Here is an 18,563-nt window from a genome sequence, read left to right on the forward strand (position 1 = left end):
GGAATCCCCGTCCTGTCTGTGTCTGTGAGTTGTTTATGGACCCTCTTTTCTGATCGCGCAGCCTCCTCCTGTCCTCAGAGAGCAGGTCGTCCCGCCTCCTCTCCGCCACCCCCTTCGCCTCCTCACTGTCCCTTCCTCCCTCAAGAGGTGGCCTGGCCCCCTTCGCCTCCTCAGTGGAGGAGGGGCTGCCTCTTAGGCGGCCCATCCTCGGCCCATCCTCATCCCTGACTCTGATCGCTGTGGAGCCGTGTATTTGCATAGGAAAATCCCCAGGGTTCGACTATTGTCATTCTGTGGACTTTGACTTTGAGGCTCAGAAAACCTCGGCCCTGACCTTGACCCCGGAGGACCTAGCTTACGGTGGTGGCCACACCTGCCGCCCCTGTTGGTGGGCCTTGTGCAATCCTTGGTGGGCCAGCCCAGGTATGAGGGGCCCAGGGGAGGTCTGCCAGGTCTTAGCCACAGCTCTTTTTTTTAAAAAATGTATCTTTATAGTTGAAAGTATTACAGATGCCCCTCTTCCCCCCCCCCCACATTGATCCCGCCCAGTCCGCACCTGCCCCCACCCCCCCTCCCCCGAACCTGGCCACAGCTCTTTATTTGGGGGGGGGGGGGGGCGCTTAAAACAACATACATTTATTATCTCATAGTTCTGTGCATTAAAACTGAAGTGTCAGCAAGACCTCATTCCTTCCTGTAGGCTGTGGGGGAGAATCTGTTTTCTCACCTTTTCCGGCTGTCTCCTGCCACTTCGAAGGCAGCAGCGGCCCCGTCAAGTCTTCCTCACATCACACCCTCTGGCTCTGCTGCCTCACCCCTTCCCCGCCTTCCAGCCACACCTCTGAGAACCTCCAAATGCAACTGCACTCGCCAGAGGTGCCCCAGTGCGGAGGGAGCCACCGGGCCTTCCACCCACCTCAGCCCAGCCCCTCCCGTCAGCGGCTTCTCCAGAGCACAGCTGTGTTCTTAGAGAGGATTTCCCTGCTAAAAACAGCCACAAACCAACCGAGACCACAGTAGTCAAGGCTGAGTCATGGAACCTGCAAGATGTGTAGAGGGCAGGCCTGTGTGTGGGTCAGATCTGGCTGTGCCCCGACCCCTGCATGGGCCTGGGCCAGCAGCCTCACCTCCCGCCCCTTCCCAGCCCCTCCCCAGCTCCGTGACCAAGCTGAGCCTCCTTCCCCTGCCCCTGAGCCCCCACCTCCCACCCACCTCCTGTGAATGGTGGGATGAGGACCCCCCTTGGGACCAGTGTGTGTAGTGGTTCAGAGATCAGCCCAGGACCAGAGACCCCAGCTTCACCACTTTGGGGCTTCGGGCAGCAGCGTATTAGACCTCTCTGTGCCTCTGTTACCTCATCTGAAAAATAGGGGTAACGATCGTGCAAATTACATGGGGCTGTTTTGAGAATGAAAGGGGTTAATACTGTTTAAGATGCCTGGCCCGTTAAAATTGTCCCGCAAGTTTTACCTATTGTTATATTACTTCTATGACTATAGTGATCACCTGGCCAGGGTGCTTGCTTCTGAAGTTTGCTAGATGCACAGTAACAGTAGCCATCAATCTCATGATAACCCAGCGGTAGAAAAGAGGCTCCCTGCACCCCAACACAGTGCAGAGATTAGCAAGAGGGTCTGCCTAGGAGAGTGTGCCTCTCACCGGGTCCCTGTGTCAGTCCCCCCCGCCCCCCCACTGCTACTAAGGGCCCGAAGCCCTATCAGATCTAAGACCTTGACCTCCCCCGCCCCCCCCCCCCCCCCCCACACACACACACGCAGCACTGTCTAGAGACTGTCCCAGGATGGCCTGGCGCCAACACTCAGACTCTTGGGAGCCAGAGAGAATCCTGGGGGCTTGAAGAGTAGCTGCTGGGTGCCTGCAGTTATCTCTACGTTTGTTGGTTCTGCATTCTCCCGTGGCTTCCCCACCCCTTTGCCCCGCCCCCCGCTCTTGGTCTCCAGCCTCAGGTTGGAGCCCAGCAGCCAGGACTGGGGAATCCTGACTTTGGGAGTGCACGCAGCAGGCAGGGAACTGGAGCGCCCCGGGACTGTGGCGTGCACGGAAAACCGGGCTTTTGGGCCCTTTTGAGAGATGGGGAACCTTAAAGGTACCGCTGGCTCTCTGCCTGGTAGGGCAGCAGACAGAGGCCTCTGCACCCTTCCCTGGGGTGCTCCCAGGAGTCACTGTCACATTCGAAGCCCAGATGGTCACATAGAGAGAGGGCCATAGCTGTACGCCTTGGAGTTGGGGATGAATATATTCTGATCCCAGGGCCTCTCTGACAAGCCCAGTCTCTTTTGTTTTTTTTTTTTTTTTTTTTAAATATATTTTATTGATTTTTTTATAGAGAGTTAGAAACATCGATGAGAGAGAAACATCGATCAGCTGCCTCCTGCACATCTCCTACTGGGGATGTGCCCACAACCCAGGTACGTGCCCTTGACTGGAATCGAACCCGGGACCCTTCAGTCCGCAGGCCGACGCTCTATCCACTGAACCAAACCGGTTTCGGCTCTTTTGAATAAATTATTTGGCTTTCTTGCCAAAAGAAAGCTTTTCTAAAGTCGCATGCAGAGGGAAATGTAATCATCATTCCTTAAATGCTCCAGTTAGTAGAATTCCGATCAGTTGGGATTTTGGCCTTTCTTCTCTTTCCCCTCTGGCTATAGAGAAAGAGGAACTCCCTCACTGGAGGCCTGTGAAGTGTACGTAAGCCCTCCTTGCTTGTGAGTGACACAGTCGGAGGCCGCAGTGCTCCCTGCCTCTAGGGGGTGACAGTGTGAACCTAGAGGGGATGTGAGATTCCTAGCGATGTGTGGAGATTGGTTGAGGAGGTGTGGTGGCTCCTCACACCCTCCCCACGACGGTAGAAACCGCTTGGAGCACAGGCTGTTGCTGGAGGAAGCAGAAGCCTTCCTGTCATCTGCCTGCAGGGAAAGAGACCACGCTTGTTGAGCACTTACTATGTGCTGGCCACACTCACTCCTCACAACAGTCCTGTGAGGTTGGCACTATCGTCACTCTCATTGTGCACATGGGGAAACGGAGGCAAGGTTAAGGGACACAGCCAGCCAGTCAGTGGCAGAGCTGGGATGTGTCTGGGGTCACGTGGACCCTGCTGTCCTGCTCCTTCTGCTCTGCCCTCAAGGGCACCTCACACTCAGCCATGCACACAACCGTTGGTGGCTTGGGGGTTGGAGGAGCCCGGAAGGTGGGTGCTGGGTGACCGGGGCCAGCAGGTGTCCTCATCTACTCTGCTTGTTCCAGATTAGAAAGGCAAACACTTGGGAGAGAGGCAGCTTGTTTTCCTCCCTCTCTCCGAGATAAGCCAAGCTCCCGGGGCCCCAGAGGAGAGTCAACTGTGAGAGTGACAGTCTAAGACCTGTAGGGGCTGGATCAGGAGAGAGATGGCTGCTGGGAGCCGAGCATCCCAGGAAGACTGCAGAAGACCCCAAGAAACCGGCCCCGGAAGCCCCCCCAATCCTGCCCCAGGAGCACACACCGCGTCTGTGGGATCTGAGCCAACCGGCCCACCACTGGGCAGATGAACCTCAGTGGCCAACGTGCCTTTGATCTCCAGCTCACGGTCTCCCCTCCCCTGTCTCCTCTAGATGGGATCTATTATGGAGACAGTCGGTTTGACACGGAGAGCGAGTCGGGAACAGCCACGCTGAAAGCTCGGCCCAGAGTTCGGCCCCTGCTGACCTTCCTTCCGCTGGTGAGTACCGTTCTGCTCTGGGGTGTGAGGGTCTTCTCTGGACGGGCCACCTCGGCGGCCACCGGGGAGGGAGCCCCACCTGCCCTGGGCTAGCGGACATCAGCCTCACCCTCTGTCCATTCCCTTTCTTCCTGATGCCAACCCAGGGTGGCTTCTGGGAGGAGGCATGGCTGAGACTCATGGCAGAAGGGCTGGGATTAGGGGTGTTAGCCCCTCCATTGTGTGCAAAAGCAATGCAGGGGTGGGTACCTCCAGCTAAGCAGGATTCATATTTCATAGTCACTGGTGGCTGTCTGCTCTGTGCCAGGCCCTGCATTAGGTGCTAGGATGTGGAGGTGACTGAGCCAACATTGCAGCTCTCAAGGCAGGTCATGAGTGAATAAACAGACTATTAGAACATGGGCAGTTGATCCAGTAATAGAGGTGGTCAAGGAGGGCTTCCTGGAAGAGGTGACACCTGAGCTGTCTCCAAGGACAAAGAGCAGCGACCCTTGGCAGAAGGGCATTTGCTTATAGATCTGAAACTACAAAAAACAAACAAACAAAACAATCCAAAACTCCCTTCTGGAGCCTGTGATGGACTCTTGTTCTTTGACAAGGGAGACTGCTCTGTGACTGGTTCTGTTTACTGTGATGAGAGTTTCTGGGTTTTCTGGGACAGCCTAGACTAGCGCTGTCCTATAGAAATATCATGTAAGCCTCATATGTAATTTTAAATTTTCTAGTAGCTACCTTAAAAGAAATAGGTAAAATTAATTTTCATAACATATTTTACTTAACTCAATGTATTCAAAAGATTATCATTTCAACATTTAGTCAATGTGAAAAATACCAATGAGAAGTTTTACATTCTTGTTTCACACTAAGTCTTTAAACTCTTGCACTAGCCGGTTTGGCTCTGTGGATAGAGCATGGGCCCACAGACTAAAGGATCCCAGATTTGATTCCGGTCAACAGCACATACCTTAGTTGCAGGTTCCCCAGTCCTGGTTGGGGTGCATGCAGGAGGCAACCAATTGATATGTCTCTTTCACATCGATGTTTCTCTCTGTCTCTCCCTTTCCCTTCCCACTCTCTCTAAAAATCAATGGAAAAATATCCTTGGGTGAGGATTAACAACAAAAAACCTGATGTACTGCACTTAGAGCTCACACCCCACTTCCAACAGCGACATTGCAGGGACCCCGGAGCACATGTGGCCAGTGGCTGCTGTTGGACAGCCCAGGTTTAGAGCCTCAACAGTGAGCCCCATCGATCTAGGTTCACTCCTGTCTGTCAGGTGGGTCCTGGTCGGGACAATACTGTTTCTGGGCTCCGTGAGGATTTGTACCACCTGGACTGATGAGGCACCAAATCCTGGTCCGAGTTCTCAGGGCACCCCACACCCTGGTCCTGGGCACCGGCAGGTCCTGCCCAGCACGGCCTGGCACAACCACCTTTCTCCACCACCAATTATTTTTTTTCCTGGTGTATCCCACCTCACCAACCAGACCCCGAGATTCTAGAAGGAATAGACCGAGCCTTACGTTCTCCTTGCTGTATCCCCAAGGCCTCTCTGTGGAGGGCTGAGCACACAGACCTCTGGAAACACAGCTTTAAATAATTTATTTTCTGTTTATGAAACAACTCACAGACATTATAGACAAACACAGAAAGAACAACAAAAAGGTGTAAAGCAAATGAGTGCGCCCTACCTTTGTTTCCAGGGATGCATAAGCCTGTTACCGGGCTCATTGCACCCATAAACACAGACTAAACAATTTTTCTGTTGCCGGAGGTAATTAGATTCTCTCCCCTCGTGCACCCACAGCACACATCCTCCGATCACAGACGTGTGGGCCCATGGCTGACACACCCATACCTCGTCCGGTTGTAAAATGTTGAAGTAAATGGCTGTTCCCCCTTGAATGGCTCGTGCTGTCCTGGTTTCTCCACCAGATCTGAGTCAACCACGAACGGGTTAACGCTGAGCGTATTCTGACCGGTTGGCACCCTGAATGCCCCACCCACCCACTTTGGGTCCCTTTGGTGACCAGGGCAAGTCCCAGCCTTTCTGCTCTCAGTTCTGGTTTGGACACTCTGGTTAGATCTGGTTTGGGCCAACCAGGGCCTGACTCAGGGGCCCGGCAGACCCCGGTCAGGCGGCCACTGGAGGGGGCTTGGCCGGCTGGTCAGGCTCGGGGCGACCTGAGGCGGCTTTCGAAGAGCGGCCCTTCCAGGCCAGCCCAGCGCACTCACACCCCCTCACTGGGGAGCGCCAGAGAATGAACGCATGGAAAACTGCCAGCTCAAAGGGGTTCATGAGGTTCACACTGGCCTCATTTCACAGAGGCAGGAACTGGACCCCAAAAGGGAGGTTTGCCCCTGGCCTCTGGAGCCACTGGGTGCCCGCTGCACCGGGAAAGGCAGGTGGAGTGGCACGCGATGTTCCAGGGGTGTGTCGGTCGACAGCCACCCTATCAGGAAAGTGCTGTCATTAATCCCCATTTCACAGAGGGGAAAGTGAAGCCCAGAACGTGGCGGTCACTTTACGGTCACACAGCTCCCAAGTGGCAGAGCTGGGATTTGAACCCCTGCAGCCGGGCTCCAGGGTCCAAGTTCTATTCAAGCCATTCTACTCTCCCTCCACCCACTATCCAGAAGCTCTGATCGTCCCTCCCAGCACCAGCCTGCAGAGCCACCTGCACCTCCTGCCTGCTGGGCACCCGGCTCTCTTGCCTCTGTGGGGACACGGGCCCCTTTGAGACCAGGACGAGGCTCTGGGCCACATCCGTGCGACGTTGCTTGTGCAGAGGGCTCTCGGCCCCGGATGCCCTCCTCTGGGGCACCTTTACGTTAGGAACCCTTGGCCTGATGATCCATATCCCGGGGCCATCTCTGTGCTCCGACTTAGGTAACAAGATACACAGCAGCCCCAGAATCTTTCATCACCGGTTCCTGGGTTGAGGGGAAACTGGCTCCTCTCCCTTGGGCCCTGGGCCAGGCCCTTGCTGTCTTCCAGCTGGGGCAGGAGGCTGGAGCATGAGGAGAGGCAAGAAGACAGCTCCTGTGGGTGTGGTCCACACACAGACACACTCCCAGCCCCTCGAGTCCGGCTGGGTGGGGAGTGGCACTGTCCTAACCAGCTGGGCCTCTCCCCTCCGTGTCCTCCCTCCCCACCCAGGGAGGCAGCCGCCCGAGAAGCCAGGCACGGCCCTGCAGGGCCCCTGCTCTTCCTGCTCTGCCTGGACCTGGGTTGTCTTGTCTTCCAAACGCACCCTCACTGTCCGTGTCCCGCATGAGCCTGCACAGGGACGGGGTGGGGGTGGGGAGAGGGCAGGATGAGGGGCAAGGACAACAGCAGGTGCTCTGCCCTCCCGGGAGCTTCCTCCCTCGGTTGGAGGTGGGCGATCAGAGGACTAGGAAACACCTCCTCAGGTGCCCGGCAGCCATAGGCCTGTTAGGAAAAGGACCTGATTGATTCTCCGGTAACTGACACCAGTCCCTGCTCCTCACCCACGGGAGGGTCCCCCCTGCTGCGACTGTGTTAACGTAACTCTCCCAGTGTGGTCAGCCCCCCGCCCCCACGGAAGCGGGCCCCACAACACAGCGATCGCTCCCACAGCCCTGCTTCCACCTCCAGAGGGGGAAGGCCACCCCGCTTCCTGCTCGGAGGGCTCTGAGGAGCTGGGTCACGCTTGCCAAGCTTCAGACCTGGGGGGCCCTCAGTGCTCATCTGGGTGAGAAAACTGGGGCCCCTGAGGGGCGGGGCCTGCCCACCGCACAGCTCAGTGAGGCGGCGATGGGACCGGAACCGGGGCTCCTCCCGTCCAGTCCTGCCCACACCACATGGACCCGGGCACAGTGGGAAGGATCCTTTCTCCCCACTTGCTTCACCTCCAAGGGGAAGCCGGGCCCAGGGCTCCAGCCAGAGCCTGTCCACTGTTCAGAGCCGAGTCCCTAGGACAGCTGGTCATGGGAGGGTGCTGCTTCCCTCTGGGGTTCCCTCTTCCCCACCCTGGTCTAAATGAAACCATCTCAGGGTGATAATGTGAGGAATTAAAAATTAAATGCCAATGTGGCAAGAACGGGGAAACTGGCCAGACAGGTCCCCGGGTGCCCCGGGCAGTGAGAGCTCCCTGGGTCACCCCACCCTCTGAGTCAGGCAGGCCCGGCGGTGCCCGGGGAGGTGTCAGGCTGGGCTCGGAGCAGGCCCCCACCTGCCCTGGACCCCCGCCCGGAAGCTCAGAGAGCCTCCGTGCCAGCCGGATTGGCTTTTGGCAGATTTATGTGGCTGGCGTTGGCTGGAAGGGCTGTGGGTGAGGGAGCTCTGTGTGTCAATGGGAGGAACACGTCACAAACATGTTCATGAACATGAGCTCCATGTGTTCCTGTCAGATACCTGCAGGCAGAGTGCAGACCGAGCACCCACCCCCTGCAGCCCAACCCTCTCCTCCCCACCTCGCTCCTGCCCTGGCAGAGAGGGCCTCCCCCTGAACTCCCAAGCTCCATGTACACCCTCATCCTCTCCACCCCAGCCACCCTGCCACCCCTGCCACCCCTGGGCCCGGGCGGCCTTGGGGGACTGGCTGGGGAAGAAGCTCAAGTGGGCTCAGGACCATCTTGGCAAGGAATTCGGGGCCCTTGGTGCCTGACAGGGTCAAGAAGAGAGTGATGTAGGTTCGAGGGCACGTCCCCCTGCCCCATGGACCCCTTGATCTTAGGAACTGGAGCTGGGCCTCCTGGAGCACACAGTCCAGGGCAGGGCCTGCTAGCCTGCATATAAGAGCAGGTCTGGGTGGCAGGCAGGTCCAGAGGGGTGGTCTGGTGTTTGGGACTCTTCTGTGGCCCCAGGAGGGGGATGAGCTATGGCAGAGGGTGCGGCTGGGCCAAGGAAGCAGTTGGCTCTTTTATAGAGTGTTCACTGGTTGCTCCATGGGGAACACAGACCCCTCCCCTCCCCCTGCCCGCACTGTGAGGTCCCCTCCCCGGCTCCTCCAGCCTACAGCGGTGCCCCCAGCCTTGCCCGGCTCTGACGCTGGCTCAGTCGTCTCCCTCACCCCCTGCAGCTCCGCACCCCACCCTGAGGTGCCCCCGCAGAGCTGGCGAGGAACCTGGTAAGGAGGCTTGCGTTCGGCGATGTGTGGCTAACTCAGAGCTGGCCTGTGGCCGAGGTATTGCCCATTAGCCCAGCCCTGGTGACCCACCTCGGGGTTTGGCTGGCGGTTGAGGAATCTCAGGCATGAGGATGTGTTCCAGGCATGAGGATGTGTCCCAGGAGGCCAAGGGCTGGACCGTCGGCAGGGGGTTAGCAGTGGCTCTGACCCTCTAAACCAGTGGTTCTCAACCTTCTGGCCCTTTAAATACAGTTCCTCATGTTGTGACCCAACCATAAAATTATTTTCGTTGCTACTTCATAACTGTAATGTTGCTACTGTTATGAATCGTCATGTAAATATCTGATATGCAGGATGGTCTTAAGCGGCCGCTGTGAAAGGGTCGTTCGACCGCCAAAGGGGTCGCGACCCAGAGGTTGAGAACCGCTGCCCTAAACCTTAAGGGGGAGACCAACCTCAGCATCGAAGAGTGTCTTCCTCCTTCCTCCTTCCTGTCCTTCCTCCTTCTCGTCAGCTCTGAGACGTTTGTAGCCAGAAGGGCAGTAGGGGATTCCTGACCCTGACCCTGGAAGCGCCCGTCTCTTCAAATCCACCGGACAAACACTCCCGGGGCTGTGCCCGGAGCAAGGACTCCCACTGAGCCTCGTTAGGACCCGGGGGAGGCGAGCCCAGGGGAGATGGGCTTCCTTGAGCACTAGCTCCGCAGCATCTTCAGGTGTGTGACAGCGTAAGAGGAAGATGGGATTGTCCCCACTTTACAGATGAAAACACTGAGCCCCAGAAGGCGAGCAAGGGGCGCACTTACTGGTCACTGACTGCGAGTCAGATGCTGCCTACAATTGCTTTGGGACAATGAGTTAAGATCGCCCGTCTGGCCTGCCTGACTTCAAAGTTTGTGTTCTTTCCATTTGATCACAAGAATTTTTTTTTATTACTATCGTATTGGTGTTTTGTTTTGTTTTTTAAATTATGATGGAAACAGAAGTTCATTGTTAAGAACCTAGAAAGAGAGATAAGCATTAAGAAGAAAAGGAATGTAAATATTCTTGGAATGGTACCCTTGTCCCCAGCGTCCACCTACCAGCCATTGCTGGGTAACTTTCAAAAGACTCGGCTGTGGTGGCTTTGAAAGGGCTGCTTGACTGAGCTGGGAGCGGGGCTGTGTCCCTCTGAGAGGTGAGTGAGGTGGCCCAGGACCTTAGCTTCTGGGCGTTGTCAGGTGTAGGCACGAGGAAGGGCTGAGGCCCAGTTTCGTGTGAGTGCCCCGCCCGGCAGGGCCGGGGCTGGACTCTGCCCCTGCGTTGAGCAAGGCCTGCCGGGGCAGGGAGTGGCGTGGCCATGGCCCGCTGCCCACTGGCCCGAGGAGGGGCCGGCCCCACAGAGGCATTCAGATGCTCATTTGCATGTTCTCAGGTGTTTCCTGCCCACAGGTGGCGCACCTCTCTCTTGATGAAAGGTCACACTCACTCCCCTGCGTGTGTGCAGGGAGCGGGGTCTACCAGTTGCCCAGGGTGGGGCACAGCCAGCCCGCCGACTGACTGCAGTGCAGCAGGGGGAGTCCTGGGTCTGAAGCCAGCCGTGACCTCGGGCCCAGCCCTGCCCGCTTGGCCTCACCCTGTGGCTTCAGGAGCTCCTCCTCCCAGCCATCCCCGACCTTTTCCCCACCTGCCCCTTTCCCTCTCTGGAGGCAGATAACTATCCGGAGACAATGGCAGATCCTGTCCCAACACCCCGTCATCCAGGGGTGGCCCCACGTCCAGGCCACCGCCCACGCGGCCTAGGTGAGCTGAGTCACAGACAGGACACCTATGGGCTAGGCCAGTGATGGCGAACCTTTTGAGCTCGGCGTGTCAGCCTTTTGAAAAACCCTAACTTAACTCTGGTGCCGTGTCACATGTAGAAATTTTTTGATAGTTACAACCATAGTAAAACACAGATTTATATTTTTGATATTTATTTTATATATTTAAATGCCATTTAACAAAGAAAAATCAACCCAAAAAATGAGTTCGCGTGTCACCTGACACTTGTGTCATAGGTTCGCCATCACTGGGCTAGGCTCACAGAGCAGGGCGGCTGAAGGGATCCTTCGGTCCTATTTACAGCAGAGGCAAGGTGGCCTGGGGGGAAGTGACTTCTCTCTGAGTTAATATGGGGGGGCGGGGGCAGCCTGGCACTAGAACACAGGTTGTCTCCTCTCGGTCCTGTTTTCTTTCTATCATCCATCCACTCATCTGGGAAGTTATTCACTCAACAAACATTTGTTGAACTGCCAATCTGTGCCAGGCATGTATAAAGAATCGACCGTCACCCACAGGTGGGCTGGGCTGGGGCGGCAAAGGCTACAGTCGTCTGCCATAAGCTCGATTTTTCCTGGAGGAAGAGTGTGGGGCCAGTGCTGTAGTGGCAACGAGGGCAAACTCTGAGGTTCCAATATTGGCCCTGCCACTTCCTAGCTGTGTGACCTTGGGCAGTGTACTTGGCCTCTCTGTGCCTCTTTCTTCATCTAAAAAATAAAAACCATAGCCTGACTCTTAGGGTTACTGTGAAGAATAACTGTGTGCCTACAGGTGAAGTACTCAGAAAGGTGCCCAGCACATATAGGCATCTAATGTCAGTTATAATAATAATAATGCACACAGGGGAGGACCACACAGGGAAGAGAAATGAAGTCAGGCTGCCCAGCCCAGCTGGGTGGGCGAGTGATGACCAGGCACCTGGGAAGACAGTGACATACAACTGGCTCTGGGTCCTTGGGCAAGCCACTTACCCTCTCTGTGCATCAGTTTCCTCGTGTGTAAAGTGGAGGTGGAAATAACAGTACCACCTCCATGGGGTCGTTGTGAAAAGTAAACGAGTTAAGAAATGGAAAATGCAGAATGAGCACCTGGTTCCGTGCATGCTAGAAAAACAGCAGCTGTCGTTACTGTTCAGATTGGGAGCATCAGAGGGTGGGAGGTGCTGATGACAGTGGGTGGATAAGCTCTAAGTCTCGCCCAACACTTTCTCTTTCGATATTCTTGTCATTGTTTTGTTTAACTTTTAAAGTTGTAAGATACAGCCTCGGCCGGTGTTCAGTGGGTTGGGCGTTGTCCGTGCACCAAAAGGTTGCCAGTTCAGTTCCTGGCACATGCCTGGGTTTCAGGCTCGATCCCCAGTAAGTAGCGTGCAAGAGGCAGCTGATGGATGTTTCACTCTCACGATGTTTCTCCCTCTCCCTTCCCCTTTCTAAAAAGCAATAAAAAATACCTTTCAAAAATTGTAAGATACAGATAGCATAGTACCATTTTAAGCACTTTTAAATGCACGATTCAGTGGCATTCAGTAATTTTTTCTCTCTGACCAACCCTAAGGTGAGACGAGTTGCAGGAATAGCTCAAGGAACTCCCTAGAGCAGGGGTGGGCAAACTTTTTGACTCGAGGGCCACAATGGGTTCTTAAACTGGACCGGAGGGCCGGAACAAAAGCATGGATGGAGTGTTTGTGTGAACTAATATAAATTCAAAGTAAACATCATTACATAAAAGGGTACGGTCTTTTTTTTTGTTTATTTGTTTTATTCATTTCAAACGGGCCGGATCCGGCCCGCGGGCCGTAGTTTGCCCACGGCTGCCCTAGAACCTTCACTCAGACTCACCATATTTTGCCATGTCGGCTCCATTCGCTCCCTCCCTCACCGACAGGTACACACTGTTTCTTCCATTGAACCCTTGCAGCGTAAGCTGAGACCTCACACCCCTTTCCTCTTAAACACTTCCGTGTGCGCTACGGAAGAACAGAGACTTCTCTGCACACGCTCCAATCCAGGAGTTTAACGATGATGTGATGCTGTCATCTCACCCACCTTCGTTTACATTAATTACTGCCCATCGTCCCATTGCTGTCCTTCATGCATTGCATCTGGGAGTCGCCTCCAAGCCTCTTCTTTCCTCGGTTCTCTGGGGCTAGGAGGCAGGTCAGGGGACCCAGCACCCAGGGCTCTGCCCGCCGAAACAGGTCGCCATCAGGCAGCACGCTCCATGCCAGCTGCCCGCGACCTGTGGCGAGTTGAGGGAGGTCACCTCTGAGTCTGTTTCCAAGGACTGAGTTTATTTATTTATTTTTAAAATATATTTTATTGATTTTTTACAGAGAAGAAGGGAGAGGGATAGAGAGCTAGAAACATCGATGAGAGAGAAACATCGATCAGCTGCCTCCTGCACACCCCTCACTGGGGATGTGCGCCTGACTGGAATCGAACCTGGGACCCCTCAGTCCGCAGGCCGACGCTCTGTCCACTGAGCCAAACCGGTTAGGGCCCCAGGACTGATTTAAAAATGAGTTTGTGTTTGCCTTCTCTGAATACACAGAGTGGACGTAGGAACAGCAAAATGAGCCACCAGAGCCCGTGGGGCGCGAGTGTGACCGGGCAGGGCCAGCGGGGGCTTGGAGAGGCGGGGCGGTGTTCAGTTCAGTCCTGGGGCTCCTGGAAGGAGGCGGCTGGACTTCAGGACCTGCCCCGTGGGTGGTGCGCAGTGGAGTGCCCGCACCCAGAGCACGGCGGTGGGTGGTGGATACGTCCTGGGACCCCCTGTGTGCGGGCACCTGGCAAGCCTGGGCTGCGGCTCCCAGGCCACGTGGGAGAGACTCCCGTCCGGTGCTGCTGGGAGTCTATGCGCTTCCAGAGTCGTTAGGATCAAAGCTGGGTGAGCAGTGTTACCTCCGGCCCATAAAGCCGCCAGTCCTCCTCCAGATGTAACTATACGTAAGCACTCAGGTGCCCCAGGTGCCTCCAGGGCTGCAGGCGGTTCGCTGGTTCAGTGTTTTCACCATGTGGGAAAGGGGTCAGTGACGTAACCCTTCACCCAGCACTGATCTCCTGGCTTCGGGATATTATCTCATTTGGTTCTCAGAGTGGCCCTGAGAATTTGATGAGCGAGGAGAATGGCTCTCGGTGATTTGTAGAGAAGGTACGTTGGGAGGCCTAGGTTTGCACCCTGGCACTGTTAAGGGATTTGAGGTAACATAGGTGAAGCAATCAGGATAGTGCTGGCGCACAGTAGGTGCAGAAGTGAGAGTTTAGCATCACCATCTCCACTCCTCCTCGCCACTGCTCATCGGACACCACACTGCGGGCTAAATTCAAAGCATGAATTTTCTTTTTCTTGTTAATCCTCACTCAAGGATATTTTCCCATTGATTTTACAGAGAGAGTGGAAGGGAGGGGGAGAGACAGAGAGAAAGAAACAGCGATGTGAGAGAACACATCGATTGGTTGCCTTCCGCACGTGTCCTTACTTGTACCAGGGATCGAGCCTGCAACCTCGGTACGTGCCCTTGACCGAAATCGAACCCAGGACCCTCCAGTCCACAGGCCGATGCTCTAGCCACTGAACCAAACTGTCTAGGGCAGGGGTGGGCAAACTTTTTGACTCGAGGGCCACAATGGGTTCTTAAACTGGACCGGAGGGCCGGAACAAAAGCATGGATGGAGTGTTTGTGTGAACTAATATAAATTCAAAGTAAACATCATTACATAAAAGGGTACGGTGTGGTTTTTTTTTTAGTTTTATTCATTTCAAGCGGGCCGTAGTTTGCCCACGGCTGGTCTAGGGCCAAAGTATGCATTTTGGTGCTAAGTCCACAAGTCTTTCTACTTCCCAGTTATGTTCAAAAGAGCAATCAGAGATCACAGCCTGGCCTTTGAGGGCCTGGTCTCCATCTCATCAAAATGGGAGTGTGCATGTTTGAGGATGCGATTAGACATCAGTGGTGTGTGTGTGCATGTGTGTGTGTGTGTGTGTGTGTGCGTGCATGCGCATGTACACTTGCACAGACTGGCTGTCCCTACACCTGTCCCTGTCAAGAATCACCGTGGTTGAGAGATGTTGAGAGCAGGTGTGTGGTGGCCGTGGGCATCAAGTGGAGGCAGAAAGAGATGATGACTTCAGGCCATTCCAGTTGCAGAATTTGTTAAGAATAAGAAGGTGTTTACCCTACCTGGTTTGGCTCAGTGGATAGAGCATCAGGTTCGATTCCGGTCAAGGGCACATGCCTGGGTTGCGGGCTTGATCCCCACTAGGGGGCATGCAGGAGGCAGCCAGTCAATGATTCTCTCTCATCACTGATGTTTCTATCTCTCTTTCCCTCTCCCTTCCTCTCTGAAATCAATAAAGATATTAAAAAAAAAAAAAAAAAAAGAAGGTGTTTGTTGCCCCCAAAAGACCAGAGAGTGATTTTGGGATGACCCTTGGTAACCCGGGACCCTGTAGATGTTTCTGAAACGCCCTTCTTGTATATTATGCCCAGAGGGTTAGCGCCATCAGCCCATGAGGGAGTAGCCTGATGAGACTGGGGTATTGTTGTTAGACATGGAGGAGAAGAGGGTCACAGCCTGACCAACACCAGCGTCAGGGGAGGGCGGGAGCTGCATGCCTGGGCTGGGAGGATGGCTAGGAGGGAGTCGGTCGGGGGTGGTGGGGGGCGGTGTCCAGGTGAGTGGGAAATAGAAGTTGGCCGGGAAGTGTGAGGCCAGGTTGTTGAGGACCCACGAAGCCGCCATAAAATGCTCTCTGCTCTTCAAAGGACAGGTGTGAGGCCTTTGTTGACCTATGGAAATGTGTGTTTGGAGAAAAAAATGGAATGCAAAATAGTATGTACAAACCCGACAGCTGTGCAAACACATCGCCTGCGAAGCTGAGGGATGAGAAGGGCATCGCAGGGTGTCAGAGCGCCCGCGCGCCTCTTTCTGCTCGTTTGTTTTTCTGTGGCTCCCTGATGAAAACTGAGAGCGAGCAGCAGGCCGGGCCTTGGGGCTCAGCTTTGAACTATCGGACATCCCCCAGATGCTCTCTTTTGTTTCGTTTTAATGGATATAATCCATACACAGCTGATTCTCATCATTTGTGGACTTTATATTTGGAAACTCACCTACCCACTAAAATGTACCTGCTACCCCAGTCAATACTTGAGCTGCTTCGGTCACGTGTAGAGAGAGGAGTAAAACTGTCAGTCACCTGATGCACAGTCCCAGCCAAGGTGCAATAAGAGGACACTTATTGTGGTTAACAAGGGTCCTTTTCTGTTTAGTGCCCTGCTTTTTGTATTTCTGTGCTTTTTGTGGGTGATCTCACTGTTTCCCATGGCTCCCGAGCGTAGTGCTGAAATGCTAAGGCCCCTTAGAGCAGGGAGGCTGTGATGTACCCGGGAGAGAAAATACGTGTGTGGGATCAGCTTCGTTCAATAGTGAGTTATAGTATCGGCCATGAGGTCAATGTTAATGAATCAACAGTGTCTATTAAACAAGGTGTCTTTAAACAGAAACATGCATAAAACAAGGTTATGTATTTAATATATATGTGTGTATATATATATATATATTTCAGAGAGGAAGGGAGAGGGAGAGAGAGTTAGAAACATCAATGATGAGAGAGAATCATTGATCCGCTGCCTCCTGTACGCCCCCTACTGGGGATCGAGCCAGCAACCTGGGCATGTGCCCTTGATCGGAATCGAACCCAGGACCCTTCAGTCCGCAGGCCAAAGCTCTATCCACTGAGCCAAACCAGCCAGGGTGAGGTTATGTATTGATCCATTGATGAAAACTCTGTAGCCAAGGTTTGCAGGAACCTAACCTTGCATTTTCCTTGAGGCGACTTTACAGACCATAATTGGTGTGAATGACAAAACTCGACTGCATCATAACATTCGCCTTTTGAAATGAGCCCTTTCATACGTTAGTATACCCGGAGGCTGTGCCCCCGTCACCCTCACAGCGGTATGTGTGTGCCCTCACCCAGCAGCGCGGTAAGAATGGCCGCTCCGTTTCTCCCCGTTCCTGATCTCCCCGCTCTCTTTCAGAATGCCCAGGAGAACCATGGCCTGGCTGTGCCCACCCCCTCTGTCCCAGAAGACTTTGCAGACAAGGAAGTGACAGGTAAGAGAACCCTGGGCTTGGGGCTTGTCCATCTTTCTTTCCTCTTTAGGCCCAGGTGTCTGGCCCACCTCCCCAGCTGGTGGTAAAACCGGAGTCCCCAGGCCTCTTGGCTACTGGCTGCAGAGGGTGGGGGTTGAGGAGGCCAGGGGTGGGTGAGGCCTACAGGGGGAGGAGGCAGCACAAAGGGCAGCGCAAAGTGGGAAGAAGAACCATGGAGTCAGACAGACCTGGCTCTGAGTCCCAGGACCCTGCACATTCGCTTTGCTCCCTTGGGCAAATCACTTAACCCCTGACACCTGTCCATCGCATGGGCGCTGGGAAGGACAGTCCCAGTGCTGGTGGACTAGGAAGTCCTGGGTGGGATGTAAGTCACTTGTTGTCATACCTCTTGCTCAAAACCTCCAGCGACTTTCCATGCCACTCAGAGGGAAGGTTCTTGCCGGGACTGGTAGAATCTGGCCTCGCCAGGCCTCACGGCCCACTTCCGCTCCTGGCTCACCCTCCTCCAGCCAGCTGCCCTCCTTGCCGCTCCTGCAACGCCCAGGCACATCTCCGCCCCAGTCTTTACACTGCACTTCCTCTGCCTAGACTGCTCCCCTCCTGGACCTCCGGGCAGCTCTCTCCCCCAGGCCTGCCCTCTGTGCTCGAAGGTCATCTTCTCAGGGAGGCCTTCTCTGATCACCCTATTCACACCGCACTCCAGCTCCCCTCCTAGGTTTCCCCCTCATGTTACCCATCCGAATGTGGTAATAATGTACTGCTGGTCTGTCTCATTGTCCCATTTAAACATAAGGTCCAGTTGCTTTGTTTGTTTGTTTGTTTGTTTGTTTTTTTAAGTATATTTTTATTGATTTTAGAGAGGAAGGGAGAGGGGGAGAGAGATAGAAACATCAATGATGAGAATCATTGATCAGCTGCCTCCTGCACGCACCCTACTGGGGAATCAAGCCCACAAACTGGGCACGTTCCCTGATGGGAATCGAACTGTGACGTCCTGGTTCATAGGCCGATGCTCAACCATTGAGCCACACTGGCCGGGCTGTCCTCTCTTCTTTGTTATGAAGTCAGATAGTTGGAGGAGCCCTTCAGAGCTGCACATTCCCCAGGTTTGTTATGCTCTGTGCTAGAAGCAAAGAGGGGGTGGGGTGGGAAAGGGGTGCCCCTAAGACAGAAGCAACCTGGGTCTCCTGGCTGTGCAGACTTTAAGAAGCTGGGAGGGGCTTTAAGAAGGGCAGGGTGTGAGCTGCTGGCCCAGGGGCACTCAGCATCTCTCTGGTGCCAGATTGTCCTGGTCACCTTCTTTCTACACGCCTCCATTCCATCCCACAGGCCAGAGGGTGTTCTAGAAGTTCTCTGTGAGGTGGACAGCTGAGCTCTGGGCAGATTCGGGGTCTTTAGAAAGAGGAGTTGCTCATATAAATTGATCCCTCCTAAACTTTCACCTAAACTTCCTCACTGAGAGGGTCTCCAGGCCCTGCCCTTGACCCATGACTTCCTCACTCTTACTTTCCCTGTCTGTCTGGCACAGTCTGAACCGTTGAGCATGGGAGGTAATAATCAAAGCGGTTACTATTCATTCATAAGTGCCTACGATGGGCCTAGCACCACCGTGATAGGCCCTTTATATGGATTTGCATGAATTACCTTATTGAATCCTCACAACCGCTGTGGTGAGCACTGATATTATGCCCATTTTAGAGAGGATAAAACTGAGGCTCGGCAAGGTTAATTAGTGTGTCCAAGGTCACACATCTGGTAAGTGGTAGGACTGGGATCTGAACCCTGGTCTTCCTGGTTTTGTAAGAAATAGATGGTGCCCTGAGAGTGGGTAACT

At 54.5% G+C, this 18,563-nt stretch overlaps 1 protein-coding gene across 1 annotated transcript in view; it reads left to right on the forward strand.

Annotated features, from left to right (window-relative positions):
* The window catches only part of CUNH6orf132 (chromosome unknown C6orf132 homolog), a 32,745-nt gene that overhangs the window by 7,902 nt on the left and 6,280 nt on the right, over positions 1–18,563 (forward strand). Inside the window, exons 2-3 of the mRNA XM_070418605.1 lie at positions 3,612–3,718; positions 16,654–16,729. Of these exons, the coding sequence (XP_070274706.1) occupies positions 3,612–3,718; positions 16,654–16,729 (183 nt within the window). The remainder of the gene's footprint in view (positions 1–3,611; positions 3,719–16,653; positions 16,730–18,563) is intronic.

This window comes from Myotis yumanensis, unplaced genomic scaffold (assembly GCF_028538775.1).
Source record: "Myotis yumanensis isolate MYYU_CA2020_CCGP unplaced genomic scaffold, mMyoYum1.0.hap1 SCAF_6, whole genome shotgun sequence".
In the NCBI taxonomy this organism is placed as follows: domain Eukaryota; kingdom Metazoa; phylum Chordata; class Mammalia; order Chiroptera; family Vespertilionidae; genus Myotis; species Myotis yumanensis.